At 32.4% G+C, this 19013-nt stretch overlaps 1 protein-coding gene across 1 annotated transcript; it reads left to right on the top strand.

Annotated features, from left to right (window-relative positions):
• Positions 1 to 1421: 1421 nt before the first annotated feature.
• On the top strand, positions 1422 to 18491 carry LOC127730731 (DBH-like monooxygenase protein 1 homolog). The gene is made up of 11 exons (XM_052239249.1): positions 1422 to 1698; positions 3831 to 3977; positions 4414 to 4587; positions 6482 to 6565; positions 7917 to 8087; positions 8794 to 8896; positions 9923 to 10089; positions 10878 to 11069; positions 12048 to 12107; positions 17220 to 17468; positions 18241 to 18491. The coding sequence occupies exons 1-11, from the start codon at positions 1642 to 1644 to the stop codon at positions 18328 to 18330; spliced, it is 1494 nt and encodes a 497-aa protein (XP_052095209.1). The 5' UTR covers positions 1422 to 1641; the 3' UTR covers positions 18331 to 18491.
• Positions 18492 to 19013: the final 522 nt, after the last annotated feature.

The raw sequence follows: 19013 nt of genomic DNA on the forward strand, positions 1-19013 counted from the left end.
TAAAAGAGAGGCGAATGATACCACAGGGACATTCAAATTCATAAGTCGAAAATAAACTGACAACGCCATGGCAAAAAAAGAAAAATGTTCATGGTTTGGTTGAAAATGCTCATTTACGTGTATATAACGGTGATCTGTTTAAATATTGATTTGATTTAATTTATTTGGGTTAAGGTTTAGATGTGCATATTATATCCCAATGAAGATTCAATGAGGACCAAAAGCGCCCAAACAGAAATATATATTTTATGAAAACTTTGAGATAAATTAATGCATCTCCCGCTTACCCTTTCAATGCATTATTTATTGTAGTTTTTACATATGATTTTGAATTTTCAAGTTTACAGGATTGTACTATCATGAACATTTTACAGTTGACTCTGTTGTATGTTTTTGTCTCATTGGCAATCATACTTCATTTCCTTATTTGTGTGATTCCAGTATATCTACCAGATGATAACAGTAAGCATAACTGTTTGATTGTTCCACAAAAATATAATTTGAATGAGGTTTTTTGTAAAGAAATATTCTTAGATAGATCACGAAAAGACATAATAACGTTGTATAGATCAAAATAAAAATAAACAGTAATGAAAAAAATCCCATGGTTACAAGGAACGTGCAGAATGGAGTCTCCTGATTTGAGTAGGAAATGGATTTGCAAACTATTGATGATATCAAGTTTTTATATTTATTTTTTGTTGATATTAAAAAAAATTTTTTTTTTCATTTGCCTTGAATTTGTGTAAGAATGTATTCACTGATTGATATTGCTTCACATCTATATATGATAATCCTAACTACATTTAACATGCTAAAGCATTCAACCAAATGTAAACTATATTTATGTTGTTGTTATTTGTATTGTTCATATTTGTATGTATGAGTGTTTATCTGTATTGTTTGTTTGTTGTTTTTTTTTTTCAATTGGTTTATCATTGATATGGCTTGGTTAGGATTTGTTATGCCTTAGAGTCGTTACCAACCAAAATATTGAAATACATATAGATCCTTAATGGAAAAGCATTTAAACCCCTTTAAAACTGTTAACTTAAAATATATTTCTCTCTACAAATCCTTCAACGGACAAATACTCTGTGTAGCTACATCATTTTTAACAAACAATAGTACATGTACTTTTAAACCGAATAACAAGTTTGTATACTATTTTTTAACCTTCTAAAGAAATATCAGTACTAGTTTATTGACAAGGCTATAACTAAGTTCAAAAGGTTAGTTATATACAAACTTTAAATGTATTGATGCGAAAGTTTGATTTAAAATTTTCAGTTTTCCAGACAACACAAAATTTTGTCATTTAGTGATAAATATGTGTAACCAATCATTTAATTAGTACGGCTGGGTATATAAGCAGACTGTTGTCGCAACTTCGATTAGAAGTTGGAAAACGCCATGTATATTACTTTAGTCATTTGTTCTTGTTTCGTTACTGTTTTTAGTTTTCCGAAAGGTTTCATTTCCCTGGTACCAATCCCATCGGAAAACTTTGAATTTTACGATGTTTTGGATACAAATAAGCTTTTTCATTTGTTTTGGAAATTCAACGAGACACATATAACGTTTGAACTTCATGCGAAGACACGAGGCTACATTGGGTTTGGATTGTCACCGAATGGTAAAATGTTTCCGTCCGACGTTGTTATGGGATGGGTAAAAAATGGAAATGTACATTTTGCAGTAAGTAAAATATTTAACTTTTGCCATAACTTCTGATTTTTACGATGTAAAAGTCATCTTTTAATAGAAAAAAAGGAAGAATAAATTCATCATTGATATTAAAGCCTTGAAGAAGAAATTGTAAAATAGATTAAAATAATACAAAAAACTCTAGGAAAATGAGCAACATTGTATACAAATCAAACTTATAGGTTGATTGATGTCACTTTCATACAGCTGCAAAATGGAGCAAAATATTTAATGTAGTTCTAGGAATTTTTACTACGTATATAATGACGAAAAATTCGGACATATTTTTATTCGAATAAAATAATGCAAAATTCTGACATATTTTTGTTCGAATAGAATAATGCAAAAGTCGGTCATATTTTTGATCGAATAAAATAATGCAAAATTCGGACATGTTTTGTTCGAATAAAATAATGCAAAATATGGATACATTTTTGTTCGAATAAAATAATATAAAATTCGTACATATTTTTGTTCGAATAAGTTTTGTATTTTTTCATCGTCCACCTAAGCCATATATGTAATGTTTATAAATCGGACGAGAAACGTAAGACAAGCAACGTGTGACATGACTGTTTATTACATATAAAAGTTGCCCTCTTCTACAAAGCCTCTCTCTCGGAAAATTATGCTCCTGAAAAAAATACCCGTTATTGATTTGGTTTACATATTTCCATTTTTCAGTTCTCAGCAGAATTCCTAAATCAAATAATTCAAATATTATAGGAGACGCTTCTCGAAGTGTCAAAAGATACTTTCTAAGCTGTACAAAGAAGAGGGAATATTGCAGTACCCTCGATGTTCTAGGTGTCCCATGTACTTAAGAAACCGTAATCAATATGATCATGAAATTAAGGGGATACAGATTGCCCCCAAAAAAACCGAACATATCATCGTAGTGTTGATCAACCTCGTGTAGTCAATCTTGAAAATAAATGCATTCAAATTGAAAAAAATGCTACTTTTGAATTGCAAAGTTTTTTATCAAACTACAGGAATAAATAATTATTTATGAGAAAAATGAAATTCATTTTTGATCCGTGCTACCATTGAGTTTTCGGTAAATTCGTATTAAAAACTCATCAAAGATACCAAGCTAATAATTATTGGTACGCCAGACACGTGTTTCGTCTACATTCGACATATCAAAAACAAAGTTGAAGACCAGTGAAAACCAATAATTCCAAATACGACTACGACTATTTATGCCAGGGGTAGAAATACCTTAGAGTTTCAAATAATTCAATATTTTATAAACAATAAATTTACAGAAAATGAACCTATAAATAATATTTCCTGTCAACACAAAAGTGCTGATTGCTGGGCTGTTGATACCACCGTAGAAGAAACGTCCCCGGCCGTGACATCGACCCAGTGGCTGGAAGTCCTAATCTGATACGAATTACAGCTACTTTCCCCTGTAGTTGTTTCTCTCTCATAGTCGAAGTCGGAAATTTAATGACCCCTTGGAAACTCAATATCATAATTTTTATATCATTTACTCATGGCGTTTGATTACACTTGTCATCATAATGATAAACTGACATGCTTTTGTATTTTTGCATGGAACGATAACCATAATCAAATTAAAAAAAAACATCTTTACGGAAAAAAACGTTAACCTAATGGCAGTACATTACGCACCGTTCTAAGCTTCCTTAACATTTGATATCAAGATTATTTTTTCGAAATTACGACACAAACACTCAACTTTTTTAACCTTGTGATCGGTCATTTCCAATGTTTTTTGGGCCAGGATTAAGTTGATAAAAAGAAAACATGTGTTGCAATTTTTAAAGGAATGCATGTTTTAGTATATTCAAAATGTGAAAAAAGGTCACCTTAGTGCAAGAACTACGGAGTTTTTACATGGGAAACGGATTGGCAAAAAGTATTAAATTCCTTATGCAGTATCTTGACCCATTCGCATTATTTAGGACGTATTTTTCATCACAAGATTTGTGTAAGCGTTGTTTATTTGTGCATTCCCCTTTCCACTAAGCTTGCTCTTTAGATTTCTGACAGTTTCTCAAAATCTTTACATCCATTCAGCAGTTTGTTTATTCTATTTGAATATACTCGTTATTCAATATTTTTTATGTTGCTTTATATATTTCGTATAGGACTACCATACGACTGAACATTCAGCACCAGTGAAGGACCGTTCTCAAGACTATATCTTACTTAACGGAGAAGAAAATGATTTTGGTACTGTTTTAAAGTTTGTTAGAAAACTGGATACATGCGATGAAAATGACTACAAAATATCGGTATGTTAAAATATATTATATGCACAGGCAAACATTAAAATACTTTTGTGATAGTGTTTATCAAAATATGATAACATCTGATTTTAAGGCACTTACAAGTAAGCTCTACTTTGTACACCTTATGATATTCCCTAGAAATAGGCAAAAATTTGCACGAACAGGAAGTAATATTATCCTTTATAGAATAAGAGAAAATAATTTGATATTTACAAAAAAATATTTATGTATACATTAAGATCTAAGATTGTGTTCCCTTTTTTTCCCATCAGAATCAGTTATCGGTTTAAGAAAAATGCATGAATCCTCTAATTCTAAATTACATCTCAATACTTACAAGTCAAACAAAACAAGTTAAAAAAAATACATTTTGCACATACGAACTGAATGTCTATTTGATTTTATTCTGTCACAGTAAATTTGATTCATTTTCGCTCAGGATGACACTGTTAGAATAATATATGCTCACAGTGAAGATGATCCTAATGATGAGAACGATCTGAGATGGCACGGTACAGAGGGTCGTGGTGTTAAATTTATGTACCTCCTCAATGCTGTTACCAAGCCTGACCTATCGGGTAACATTATCACCAGAGATATGACACAGACAAATGTAAGATTATATTTTAAGAACACTTCTAAGCATTTTTAAAATTTGACTTCAATATGGCTTAAAGTTGTGGGATCTTGGTCTTAATTCTAATATTTATTTTGTTTCAATAAGCAAATCGATCAAATCGGTAGGGCAAGTTCTCCCCAATAATCCACTGTATTTGCTTCACTGATATGATAGAAGATATTAAATGTTTGAATTTGAATATTACCGAGTCTAAAATGTGTAATAAAAAGTCTGTTCGACGATTTTATTTACATATATGAAATTAAAAAAAATGAAATCATTCAATTTGTATTCAATTTGTCCAAAATTTAAAACATATGCATTAGCACAAAATGATTTTCATACAAATTTCCATTCCATGTTTTGGTATGTGCCATATGTTGGTTCAAATTTTCAGAGCTTGTAACGAAACCAGTAAAAAATGTTTTGAATTGATGAAAACAAATATTTTTAACACTTCAGACATTAAATATGAAAAAAACCAAGGCTGTCAAGTTGATAATCCTATAACACATGACTTCGGGGCGACATTTTCTTTTTCTGTTTGTTTTCGGATATTTTCTTTTTACTTATTTTGCTATGTGTTATTTTCTATTTGCCATGTTAGTATCAATGTTCTACCGAGAACATTTATCTCTTTTCTTGCTTCCAGGTTTATTTTTTTTTTTTTTTTTACATATTACACGAGATAACGCCTTTGAATTGATGTTGCAGTGTTGTATGATATTGTGTTTTTCCATTGTCCTATTTAGCTAGAACTGTTTCCGCTTTATCTGATGTAATATTCTCTACCCCCGTAGATAGAAGTAAAAGCGGATTCCCTTGAAACTGATAAAGAAAATTCCTTTGATGAGGAAAACCAGGATAAGTTTGTTAATACAAAAATAATTGATCAAACCTTCTTGTTAGAAAGTACTGATTATTGCGGAATGGTTCATTGTTTATGTAACCGTATCTTTAGTTTACCTCCGAATTATGATGTAAGAAAATAAACAAATTAATTCGCATAAATAAACAAACTAGTACTTAAAGGTTTCTTTGCGGTATGGAAATGTCTCGTTGATGAAGGGCGTTCGGTGATATGAAGTTGTTTCCTTGTTTACAGACCTTTGATAGATGCATGTAGTTGTTTCATTTTCACTCATGCAACACTTTTAAAGTCACTTTACAATGTAACAAAACGTTTGAGGTACAGTTAGAAATATGACTCTGAAAGAAGCATACTAAAAATGATAAAAATAAAATAAGGAGATGTGGTATGAATTCAATGAGACAACTATCCAACAGAATTCAAGTGAAGTGCATGTAAGCAACTAGAGTTCATCGTACGGTCTTAAAAAATGAGAGAAAAAACATACCATGTAGTCAGCTATAAATGGTCCGGGCATGACAAATTGTGAAGAAATAAAAAAAAAAACCGGCCTGAATTATGACAAAAGAATAAACGGAAAACAAATATAACAGAGAGCAACCATGGACAACCACTGAATTACAGGCTCCTCAGTAGGGACAGTCATCTATTTAATGTTACTGAATGAAACATGTTTGTTAGCACCCAACCCAAATGCCCACCCCTTACCTGGCCCTGAAAGTAGTGTAACAGCACAACATAAGAACTGAAAAAATCAGTTGGAAATGGCTTACTCATTATATTGGCGGTAAGTACAAAAGACAACTAACATAAAGACAAAAGCCATAAAGTACAGTAAAAGCTTCTTATTTACTATGATATTCAGTAATATCTTGATATTGTACTTTATTGCCAAATCTTATTTGTGGAATATATTCCTGGATTATTCAACATTATATAACACAATTGCCTTATATATAACTCATGAAAGTACAACACTAAGTTAATGTTTTGAAAAGTCATCATCCTATTTTTTAGTATCACGTACCCCCACAAGTTACTACTTACCGGTGTAAAGCATTTACCTTGTCAGATCTAGGAAAGAAACATCACATGATTAAGGTGAGTAGTCACTCGATAATTTGTCAACGATTTATCATATATTTCTAAATTGTAAGTAGAATAGAGAACGGAAACGGGGTGCGCGTCAATGAGACAACAACCCGACCAAAGAGCAGAAAACAGCAAAAGGCCAACAATGGGTCTTCAACGCAGCGAGAAAATCCCGCACCGGAGGCGGTCTTCAGCTGGTTCCTAAACAATAATGTATACTAGTTCAGCGAACTGGACGCCACACTTAACTTCGAAACATACAAATGAACCAACATTACGCATACAAGACTAACTGTGAACATTTGCTATCTGTTTGTATTTTAGAATCAATGTTTATTCAATTGTCAAAAACAAACATTGCAAGGTGGTTATACAATAGCAAAATAAAGATCTGAAGAAGCAATGCCACCAAGTTTTAAAAGTTCACAAGAATTAAAAAGAATTAAATTATACAAAAGATTGGCCCTAAATTTCATCCGAATGGCCTTGACCAAGGGATATTAAACATAAAATGAAAATGTCAATTTCTTAGGGAGACGGCGTGGGAGACTTGCTAAAAAGTATCCATATAAGAGTTCATGTAAATGTTCACCCGTAAAAAATTACGAGGTATATACTATGATTGCAATAAGAGGCCAATGAAATAGATAACACCACAGAACAGCATAATGTATGTTCTACCCGAAATGAGTTTTTTTTCCGCTAATTTAATGATATTATAAACGTAAGTAAAATGTGATGACGGTATATTAATTGTCCCCTCCATTGTTATTTATATATGACTTGTTGATTCCTTCTAATAAGAATATGTGTTCCCCAGATTTCTGTTATAAAGCATAAATTTTGAACAAAGAGAACAATTTTACACAAAGTATGCCTCTACTCAATGAGTGGGTGTTATACTGCGTCCGTCCGTTCATCCTTCTGTCCTTTTGGGATTCTTGCATTGCATATTACTCTGCTGTTATATTATAGAATGATTTGAAATTTATTAGAGACTGTATACAGACGAGTTGCACCGTGTAAGCGATTTTCAGATCTGCGTGACTGTCACTTTTATGATACCTTCTGAGCATAATTTTTTTGCAAAACATTTCTCGGTTTCTGTAATAAAGAAAGATTAATTTTTAGGTCTAGAGCTTTATTATGAGTTATAACGTGAAAGCGATTTTTATCGGAGCTGTCACTTCCTGTTTGACGGTAATTTGATTTTTTGTATACCCCTGAGAATGGATTTTTTTCGTCAGTTCTCTAATGACGAGTGCATGGTGGTATACTTTGAACGTCATCGCATATAATTTCTTGTTATGATATTAATTTAAATGCATTTAACTAGAGATGACATTTATTTGTTTTGTAGTTTGAGTCACACATTCAGCGTGGTATGGAACCATTTGTCCACCACATTCTCGTCTACAAATGTCCCCCACTCACCAAAGAATGGATAAATAAGGACTATTTTTGTTATCTTAATGGTAGAGAAGTGGCACCATGCGGCAGTGTCTTCTTTGGTTGGGAGTATGGAGGACAGGTAAGGTATCAAATTCGTCTTCAGTAACCGCAAATATGACGTCATTTCCTTTCTACTGTTTATATTATCTATTATGAATGATATTTTTCCTACAACAGTTTTCGTGCGAATGAACTAATAATGCATGTCTCGGACCTTAGCTGTCTTCTTACTCTTCGTGTTCTTTTACATATGTATAGCGCAAAAGACATTACAGAGTCTATTTGGAACATTAGCCTTTAAGGATAATTATCTTTGATAGTCTCTCACAAAAATATTAGTGTATGTTACAAATAAATACTGTTATTATATTTGTACAACTATTATGTATAAATATAGCTTTCATTAAAAGTAATAATTATCAAGGAAAAACAGAAGCGTTTGGTATTGGTACACAAAAAAGCAGAACAGAAAATCTAGAGATCAACCTCCGGTCTTCAACAAGTGGCTGGGTCTATACAGTATTAAAATATGTATAATACTAAATGTCTTAACAAGTTTTTATCATCACCAAGTTCTATAAAGAAACTAACGCTGTTTACAATGAAATTAGATACTTAAAAAAAAACGGACGATGTTCTTGATTTGAGGCAGCACCGTTAACATTTTCATCTTTTATTAACAAACATTCTGGTAAATTTGGGTACGTATTAGAATTGTTTTTGGTATATCAAGCAACTTGACTATTTGGTTACTGGCTACTTTACATCATTTGTTCTAATTGAAGGACTTCTATTTCCCCGACAATGTTGGTATGCCTATCGGTGAGCCAGAAGACGATGCAACATATATAATGGAAGTACATTATAACAATCCTGAAATGCGTAGTGGTAAGTATCTTCTTCAGTTTAATTCTAATTCCCTATATCAAAAAAATGTAAAATTCATTTTTGTTAGTTTTGTAGTAGCTGGTACTGCATAAACAGTGAGATTATGTCAATCTCATGAACTGAGAACTTATGTGTTTATTATTGTTTATCGTCTCGGTTTTAAATTTCAGATGATTCTTTTTGTTTTCTGTTTCTTTTGGCTTTTTCGTGCAGGTGAAGTAATTTGTTCCATGATTTGATACACTTTATTTTGTATAGAATACTAGTATAAATATATCGAAGGCATATGAAAATACGTAAGAAGAAAAAATCAATAGAATACAGAAGAAAAAATCAATAGAATACAGAAGAAAAAATCAATAGAATACAGAAGAAAAAATCAATAGAATACCTGTAATAACATGTATTATAGTATTCTATGTTCGAATGACAATCGTTTCAATGAAATTTAAAGTTGTGGAGTACACAGTTAGCTACACACTGGTTGAGCGGTCAGTGGCGTAGCAACTGGAAAATAAATTGTAAGCAGGGGATCTGGGGGCGGCAGCCCCACAGAAGCTGAACGATAATAGTAAAATACTTAGTGAAAAAAAAATGTTTTATAAAATGAATTTGTGTCAACATATACCTACAATGCTACACTGGTGCTACGTCACTGGCTATCTTTGTTTGCTAATCCCAATACAAATGATGTATAAAAAAATACGCACAAAAAATAATACAAATCAGGAGTTTTATCCCTAAAAACAGCACTAAAATTGCCAAAACCAAATAGTGCGTTCTAACAGACCTGTTCCGATAACCGTCTTGCAGCGTGTTTTGTTCTTGTTTTCCATCAGTGTGTTCTAAACATTTTGGGTTACATTAATGTGCACACATCTGAATAAATAAGTAGAAATAAATTCGGCTTTTACGTAATTGAAGAAATAATTCAACACCAAAGAAAAGGTTCGAATTTATGTTTCATTCAAGATAGAAAACTGTTGATGGACAACTACAAACATATATATATATATTTAACTTTAGATCTAGTGGATAGTTCAGGCATGCGCATTACATTTACACCAGACCTCAGGAAATACGATGCGGGACTGCTTACTACTGGAGTTCAAATTGGTCCAACTCATATGATTCCGCCTCATGAAACTGACTTTGTAAACACAGGCTTCTGTCAGGCAGAATGTTTAGAACAGGTAGATAGATAATTTAGTGGTTTAGCTCACCTGGGCAACATGTATCGCTATGCATAGTCGTCTGTTCGTCGTTTTACATTTTTTTTCATCATCTCTGAAACCACCATGTCAATTAAAACAAAACAGGACAATCATAATAAATGCAAGGTCTTTTATAAAAGTTCCTCATTTCGTTCCGATCGGCTATGGAAAATGTCCGCTAGAGGCGATTTTTCCAAAATCTTCTCTGAAACTACATTACGAAAGGTTTTGAAACAATTGATTTACGAATTCAAGACCCACTAAACAAAAATATATGTCCATAGGACACCATACACTGCTGGCAATATCAAATGCCCATGCTCTGTGAACTGTGCAACACATAATAATGAACATGTGTACAAAGTTCCAAGTTGATGTGACCATTACATGATGGTAAACTACCTTTACCCAAAACTTGAGAATGTACTGATTTTACTACCCCTGTCTCTTTATATCTTTATATACTGACCCAAGCAGAAAGTGCTAGAATCCTAATTGAGGTGAGCGACATAAGTTCCGTATAGCCTTTTGGGTTTTTTTTCAGCTAATTTTGACAATTCAAAAAGTATTTTTGGATAAGTGTACCTTTTAGGAATTAAAGATATTTAAGGAATATTTTAGATTCAGGTCATGAAAAAAGGTAATATTCTTTATCTCCAAAAACACAAAAGAACCCATACCGCATCATCTACAGATTAATTGTGCATTTCATGGAAAGTTAAAAAAAATATTATGTGATATTTAAAGGAATATTATACTTGTTTCAGGGACTGAAAGATATGCCAGGCCAGCAAGTCAAAGTATTTGCAGCATGGCAACATTCTCATCTGTTGGCTTATGCTATGACAACAAAACATCTACGAAACGGAAAAGAAATCGAACCATTTGCAGATGATCAAGCTTATGATTTCAATTATCAACAAATAAGGCTTCTCAGAAAAGAAGTTCCATTGAAAATGGTATTGTTTATTCCACCAAGTTAAAGAATGTTAAAGTGTTTGGAGTTGATTGTCATAAAAAAAAAGAAAAACACAAAATCATTTTTATATAAAAGTTCTTAAAACAAAGTACGAGTAAATGTTCTAGTAGTTTGTTTTTTCTGAAAATTTCGTTGTATAAGATATTTGTGGAAAGAAAAGTTTTGAACTTTATTCAAATTTATCACCATTTTTATTCGTTGATTCTGACGAATTTGACTAAAAAAATTAGTGAAACAAAACTTTTTTGAATTGAGAAAAAAAAAATTTAAACTTGAAAATTTCTTTTCATAGAAACATATTCAAAGAAACTAAACATTTATTTTGTAAAGTAGAAAAAGATCTTAAAAAGTAACGATAAATTAATAAATTGACTTCTTAACGGCAACTGACAAATATTTGGGACAAGAACAGGGCGGAAATTCGGACAATCAAATTGGGAAAAGGGGGTTTGTTACATTAGGATGGATATTTTGCATAGAATAGATCACTTACAATTCCTTCAACGCGTTATTGCAATTTTTCTTACAACCCGACGTGCCTGTGTTTTGTATTTATTAATGCAGGCGCTCCTTAAGCATGGGTCTTACTGATCGATGGGGGAAAATCATATTTCCGTACTCAAGAAAATCGTTGAAGAGACGAAAGTCACGAACAGAGATTGTATAGGGTTAAATGTGTTTCAATACAATTAGAATTTGTAAATCGAAAAAATAGAATCATTCTTTTCGGATTTTTCTGCTTGACCATGTTTCTATTTCAATCTATTTTAACACGAATTTACTTATGATAAAATATGCAGTTCACTATTAACAGATTCTTTATATAATATCAATGAAATAAAAATCTGCCTTCATGTTACTTAAAAATCAATTAGTAAAAAGACTCGAATTAAATGATATGTTAATAGAATGTTCTTCTTCATACTTTAAGTATAACTTTAACCTAATTATATTGTAGGGTGATAGTCTAATTACACAATGTACATATGACTCGACTTCTAGAACCAACTTGACACTGGTAGGTACAATACATTTTCTCTTTTTTTCACCTTTTAATGAATTTGAATGTTAAATTTACTTTTTCAACTTGACATGCTTGTTCATTTTCTACATATTTATTAATTGAATTCCAGTTGAAACGCAGTGAAAATATTGAATTACTAATGAAATTGCGAAATATAAACCATTTGTTCAATTAATGAAATCATAATTGTTATTTCTTGGAACACACCAACGACTGAATGTGTAACTTTATGCATCTGCAAATGTCATGTTTCTGGTAAAACAGTATTATACGACGAAATTCTCCACCTTGCATTCTATTGTTGAATAACTAAAGTATTAAAAAATAATACATTCAAACTCGTAAAATTTCTTAAACCTTTCAATAGCAAGGGAAACCTTCGTGTTGTATGAACTAATTAAGTTAAAATGGTTCTTTCTGCCGAAGTAACTTCATGAAATCCGTTAAGAGTGTAGATTCTGTTCTTTAGGGTTTTTCTTTTTTGCGCGTCAGTATTGCACCACAGTTTTAACTTTCTGAGCTATTTTCATGTCGAAGCAGACATGTTTTGGCCTTGCCTTTGCAACACTATGTGCCATTTTTTTATTTCTTACCTCACATTATTGGTCTTCGGTCGGTAGCTGAACTGTTCTTGGTTTTTGTCTCGCCTGCGACGAAAGTAGCAGAATGCGAAACTGGGATTACTATCTAGCGGCATGCAAATTTTCATGGTTATGTTTGTATCTCAGATACTATGAGAAATAGTATTTGATGTAGTTTTACTGGGCGTATTGCTATGCGTTTGTTTATTCTACATTGGCTAGAGGTATAGGGGGAGGGTTGAGATCTCACAAAACATGTTTAACCCGCCGCATTTTTGCGCCTGTCCCAAGTCAGGAACCTCTAGCCTTTGTTAGTATTGTATATTTTTTTTAATTTTGGTTCATTTATATGTTTCGGAGCTTAGTGTGACGTCCGTTTTCGCTGAACTAGTATACCTTATTGTTAAGGGACCAGCTGAAGACCGGCTCCGGGTGCGGGATTTTCTCGCTGTGTTGAATACCCGTTGGTGGCATTGGGCTGTTTTCTGCTCTTTGGTCGGGTTTTTGTCTCTTTGATACATTCCTCGTTTCAATTCTCAATTTTATGATGGTATGGTGTATATGGTGTCTGGCAGGGTTCGTCTGAACTTTACCTTATTGTTATGGTTAATTGGTCAATGTTCAGTTTTTGTAATTAGTATAATTATCAGATGCAATAAAAAATAGGTAAACTATTGTATGGTATGATTGTAAGGTGTACATTTATGTCTGGCGGGGTTCATTGTTATAGCAAGGACTGCTTGAGTTAAGCATTACGATGTTGTTTTCTATATAGACAGTGTAGACGAGACCATTCGTTTGCGCGCTCAATTCTCCAATTGACTGGATCAGATTAGGTAACCGTTTGTCTGTTACGCCTACTTAATACGATGTTTTTACAAGGGACATTTAAGGGTCACCAAAGGTTTCTCAACGCCTGAAAACAAGTAACTCGAAAAAAAAATACTACAGGCGTATTGATTAACACGATTTTGACATTCTTCATCGACAATCGATAATCAAATTATTTATCATACCGCACGTTCTTTAAACATTAAAATAGAATTTCACTAGCTTCAAAAGTAGTAATGAATATGTAAGCAATAACCTTTTTCGGACTTAAAAGCGATTTTACAATTGTCGCTTTCTAAAATTTGTACTGGCTCTTCGTATCTTTTAACTTTTATCATGTCTAAAAGTATTCAATTTTAGAACGAATGCATGATAACTTTAAATCCTGGTGCAATTAAAAAAAAATGGAAAAATATATTTTTCGTACTTGCAAAATATAGGACAGTAAAAAGCTACATGTGTTTGTTTTTATTAGCTCTGCACATTTAGAATCATGTGCAAAACACGTCCGAAAAAAAAGATAATAATCAACACATGCATTGTAACTTTTAAAGCCAGCTAAATCCTTTTTTTGTTGTTGAAAGAACGTGCGATGTCATAAAAATTGATTATCAAAACATAACGAAAACACAAGTAAAGAACGTTTACACTGAAATGCAGTCAAGTTTAGCGATTGATAATTCATTGATAACATTCTGGCGTATCACAAACAAACAACTTGTAACGTCTCACTTCATTGGCCGAAAGATTTAAATACAACAACAATTGTTGTGTGCACGTGAATTGACACAGGTGACCGACAATGGAATGTACTACGTTACTACGAACGTTAAAAACAATGATTTTTGGTCGAAATAATTAAATAAGTATTTTGTGAATTTCAAATAGTGGGGTCGAAATATTATACTAATAATTTGTGTTAAGTAATATTCTTTATGCATGCAGCACTTGTACCGCACTATGAAAAATATAAGGATAAAATAAAATACATGTGCCGCTTTTATACGGATGAATGTATGAACCACTTTAATTTCTTTCATATTGACGCTAGGTTATTATCCTGACAATGTCGTAGTTACTTATAATAAGGATCTCATAATACTGATCCATTTCAAATTTATGATGGGTTGCACATTCCTCTTTTATTGTTTTCATGCTATAAAACGAAAATAAAGAAGCTAAGCGTTTGGTCATTCAGAAATGATGTGTCATAAACGAGCAAATTGTCCCCGAAAGATCGTACCATGTGTGCACGTGAATATAGATGTACTATGCAATGTACTATCATGGTCACCACGAAATTCAAATGAATTCAGTGAAGGCATGTTGGTGTAAAAAGGTTTGAAATGTTTCATCGGCGAAGATTTTATTTTTGCATGTGTGGAACTAAAAAATAAATAAATACTTGTGAGAAATGTCGTAGTTTATTAGGAACTATATAAATGTACTGTTTTCGATTTTGATTGGTTGAAAATTTATCCTTTAATTTCATACCGTAAGAATAGAGCTTTGCATAACATTGTTGAACAATCCGCCAAAGTAACGTGTGGCATGCGTGCGTATTAAAATGAAATACAAAATCATACATGTATGATAAACTTATAAACGAAATATTAAGAAATTAAGTATGACTACTGTAAAAGTTTGTACAAAAATGGAGTCACCTTTTATCAATACATTTAGTGAATAACCACACTGTTTAAAACTGATTGTTTTCTATGCAACTATTTAAATATTTACAATATATAATTTTCAACCGAGGATAGCAAAACAGTTAATTATAAATTAAGAAAGTATATCGCTGGAGTTTATAAAGTACATTTCCTTTCACTGTGCCATGGTTTGCCATCTCCATTTTTTCTCTAAACAAAGCATGGCTGGTTACATGTTCTGAATTTACTTAATATTTCGGGATTTTTTTTTCAAAATCAAGTAAACTAAATCAGAAAAAAAATCACACTATCCTAAAACTTATGAAAGAATATGAATAATGAACATGACAGTTTATAACACAAACCCATTTACTATAAAAATCGAGCAATATCTTTAGTATTTAATTTGGTTATATTTGTAGTCAAGTACGGTTTCATTTCAAGTACAACGTTAATTCATCAAGTCCATTGAATAAAAGATAAGGCAGGGTGAGCAACTTGACAAAAAAAAGGCAGGATGACGATTTATGTAAAAAATCAGGATAAACGAATAAATATAGTCAGGACCTAACAGACTGAAAAATAGAAAGACAGGACAGAGATAACAACTAAAAAAAATGCAGGACAAAATGTTTCATCCAAGTCCTTCACCCCCAATCAAAATAAAATGGTAGCTCCCTTAATCCAGGACCAATTGAGAGGAGACAGTTGAATTAAATATTTCGACGTGACTGTTAAGATTAAAGTTTAAAATTTTACATGCACATGTATAAAAGCTAGAATTGCCATGCGATAATCAAGAACACAATCATGTTCGGGAATACGACGATGGAAGTTTTTAACGACCTTGACCGGCTACGTGAATACTGATCAGTCCATTCAGCTTTATAGTACGCGTGTTCTATTTTCGCAGGTGTGAGGTCGAAGGTTTGAATTGACCAATGAAAACGATCGTTCCTTAACGGGTTAATCTAATAAAGTTTGTTTGACTGATTATGTTGCACGACCTTTCGCTAAGCTTGACCGCAGTTCAGTGTAAGTACTCAATATAAATCAAAACACAAAGTTTATTCCTGATTAGTTTTTCGAATTATTTTATTTAGGCGTTGAGACCCTTTGGTGACCTCACAGTTTAAATTTCTATAATAAATACGTCGTGAGTTTTGGGCGTTACAGACGAACGTTCACCTAATCTGACCCAGTCAATGGGATATTTTTGCGCGCCAATCAATGGTCTCGGCTACACTGTTATGCACATGATTCTATTGTTATTTCAAGTGAAACTGTTGGTGTGATGATAAAAAGAATGTTTAAAACAAATTCCTGTTAAATTTTGTTGAAAGAAAGTATAATTTTATGTATCGAAATGTGAAACAAGCGATTATTTAAATCCCCACTGGAAGGTCTCTGACAGACTGAGTGAGCGTAAAATCATTGTTAACGATAGCCGATGACAAACAAGTTAAAGGTAAATGATTCGGTATTATTAGAAACATAATCATTACGGTTGTCCACACTGTTATGGGACTACCTCTAAGTCAAGTCATTTCCTATAAATAGCTATTACGCTGTACAACTTCTACTAATATAACAATCTTTTTCAAGGCGTGAGCCTGTAATTCAGTGGTTGTTGTTAATTGTTGTCTTATCTTTTTTGTTTTTCGTGGGTTGTATTTAGCATAAATCGGGTCGTTGGTTTTCTCTTTTTAATTGTTTCACATTTTGTCATGCTGTGGCCTTTTATAGCTTACTATAAGATAAGGGTTTTGATCATTGTTTAACAGGTCGTACTTTAGTTTCAGGTGGATAACTGTCTCATAATAAGTAAATTCTGATAAAAAGTCAGGATACTCCAGGTGTATGCATGCACTTTAGACACTGTTTGACAAGGGTTTGGTGAAATCATAATTTTTTCCATTGTACGAAAAACACAAACGTCCTCTTGTAAGTAAAAGAAATACATGGGCTATGCCTTCTCTTTCGGAAGAGGACATAGGAAAGACATATAATACAATAGATAATACATCTCTTCTCTTTTTTAGGGCGGCGAAGCTACTACAGATGAGATGTGTATTTCCTTCATATTCTACTATCCCAGGATGCCTTTGGACGGCTGTTTAGCTGACCCAATCTTTGATACCATCCCAGAAATAAAAGATATGAAACCACCAGAGCAAGTGAAATTTCTACAGGGTTACAACTGGAAGGACCGCCATGCTAGACTTCTGTTCAGGAATAATATGGAGAAAACAAAATATAGGTCATCATGTTATGCAAGAAACCCGTCATTTGTAAGTTTAGTTATTTATATCATGTTCGAAAATATAATATACTTAAGACTATAGGATAAGTGAAAATTATCAACGAAAAAAAGAGTCAACAACATCCTTGCTTTTTACAGTTATGTGTCTCTTAGCGTTACTGTTTAGCAAAACACAGATTGAACATATATGTGCAATAGAAAATCCATGCCTTATTCTAAAATAATGTCTTCGAGTTATATTGAAGACTTGACTATATCATTTATATTTATTCCAAAATAGCACGAATCTTCCTTACCACAAAGGTCTACATACCGTTTGTGTTTGTATTGTGAAAACGATAATTTTTTAAATCCCTTTTTGTGTCTCAAAAACTGTTGTTTCTCTTTTTCTTTGTTTTTTGCCATGATTTCGGTCTCTCTTAGAATTATGAGTTTTGATTCTCCCATCCGAGACTGTTTACAGATCCTCCATACAGAATTTTTCTGACTCAAGAACGACACAATACAAGGACAAACTGAAATTTTCAGTGGTCCATAATTAACAAAGTTATTTTTTTGTAAATGAATTTAGTTTAATTGAAAAATTATTAAATAAGTGGCATATGAAGGTTTCAGAAAAAATATCTGTAGACCGATTTTATCCTACAAGACCGGAGTCATTTCGCAAGCAACAGGCCAATTGCTCCTCATTTTAAATACATCTTAATAACATGACAAAATGTTTTTTATATATTTATTAAGACCTTTCTTTCACCTAGAACTTGACTTCTTCGTAATACATATATTTTTATCCTTTACAGCTTAATTTCAAGACTGTGGATAGACTACGTCCAACAGAAGTATATCACCCTCCTCAGAGGGATTGCAAAAAAGACAGTGATCAAGTTTAACTAACGTCAGTACTAACAAGAAGATAAAAAGTGATGTAAACGATGAAATTAACACGAAACACACGTTGATTATCACACTACAAACTGTGATATCTTTTTACTGGTGTCATTTATATGTGTTGTTTTTTTATATCAAAAAAGTAAATAAACTGTAAACGGTGTTTCGGCATATTCTTGATTGTCTTGATTTAGAAGTTTTAGCAACTTTCTTTTTTCCCTTGCTATTATCTGGTCAGATATAGGTTAAATAAAAAAAAAGTAAAAATGCGAGACCCACAAATATCCAGGATTATTTTCAGTCATTAAATGTCATCCTTATACCCGGTTGCTGCTTGGGTAAATTAATAATTTAAACAGGTTCTTCAGGACAACGTTCTATTTGAAATTTGGCGACCTACAGATTAATATTCATAATGATGGAGGTTGTTCTGGTATTTAAGACAGGTTCAAGTTACCTTTTTGCTATTTGACTTGATGATTAAATGGAAATAAATACTAAATCAGTGCATAATGTCTTCAAAACTTAAAATGTTTCTTGGAAACCTTCTGGTATTTAGAAGGTTCTATAGACCTCTATCTCCGGAAGAACCCTTTACTGGTTTATGCGTATTAAAGAATACAATTGTGGTCCTTCAGATAGCAAGCTGATGGTCAAAATGTGGTCGGGTTAAACCAGTTTTACG

Source organism: Mytilus californianus, unplaced genomic scaffold (genome assembly GCF_021869535.1).
Source record: "Mytilus californianus isolate M0D057914Y unplaced genomic scaffold, xbMytCali1.0.p SCAF_2, whole genome shotgun sequence".
NCBI classification, from domain to species: Eukaryota; Metazoa; Mollusca; class Bivalvia; order Mytilida; family Mytilidae; genus Mytilus; species Mytilus californianus.

What these genes read in the sequence shown, in the direction of transcription:
- LOC127730731 (XM_052239249.1), top strand. Translation starts at nt 1,642, where the DNA reads ATGTTTCCGTCCGACGTTGTTATGGGATGGGTAAAAAATGGAAATGTA. An exon ending in AAGAAGTTCCATTGAAAATG is followed by an intron (nt 11,070 to 12,047) that starts GTATTGTTTATT and finishes ATTATATTGTAG; the next exon opens with GGTGATAGTCTAATTACACA. An exon ending in CTAGAACCAACTTGACACTG is followed by an intron (nt 12,108 to 17,219) that starts GTAGGTACAATA and finishes TCTCTTTTTTAG; the next exon opens with GGCGGCGAAGCTACTACAGA.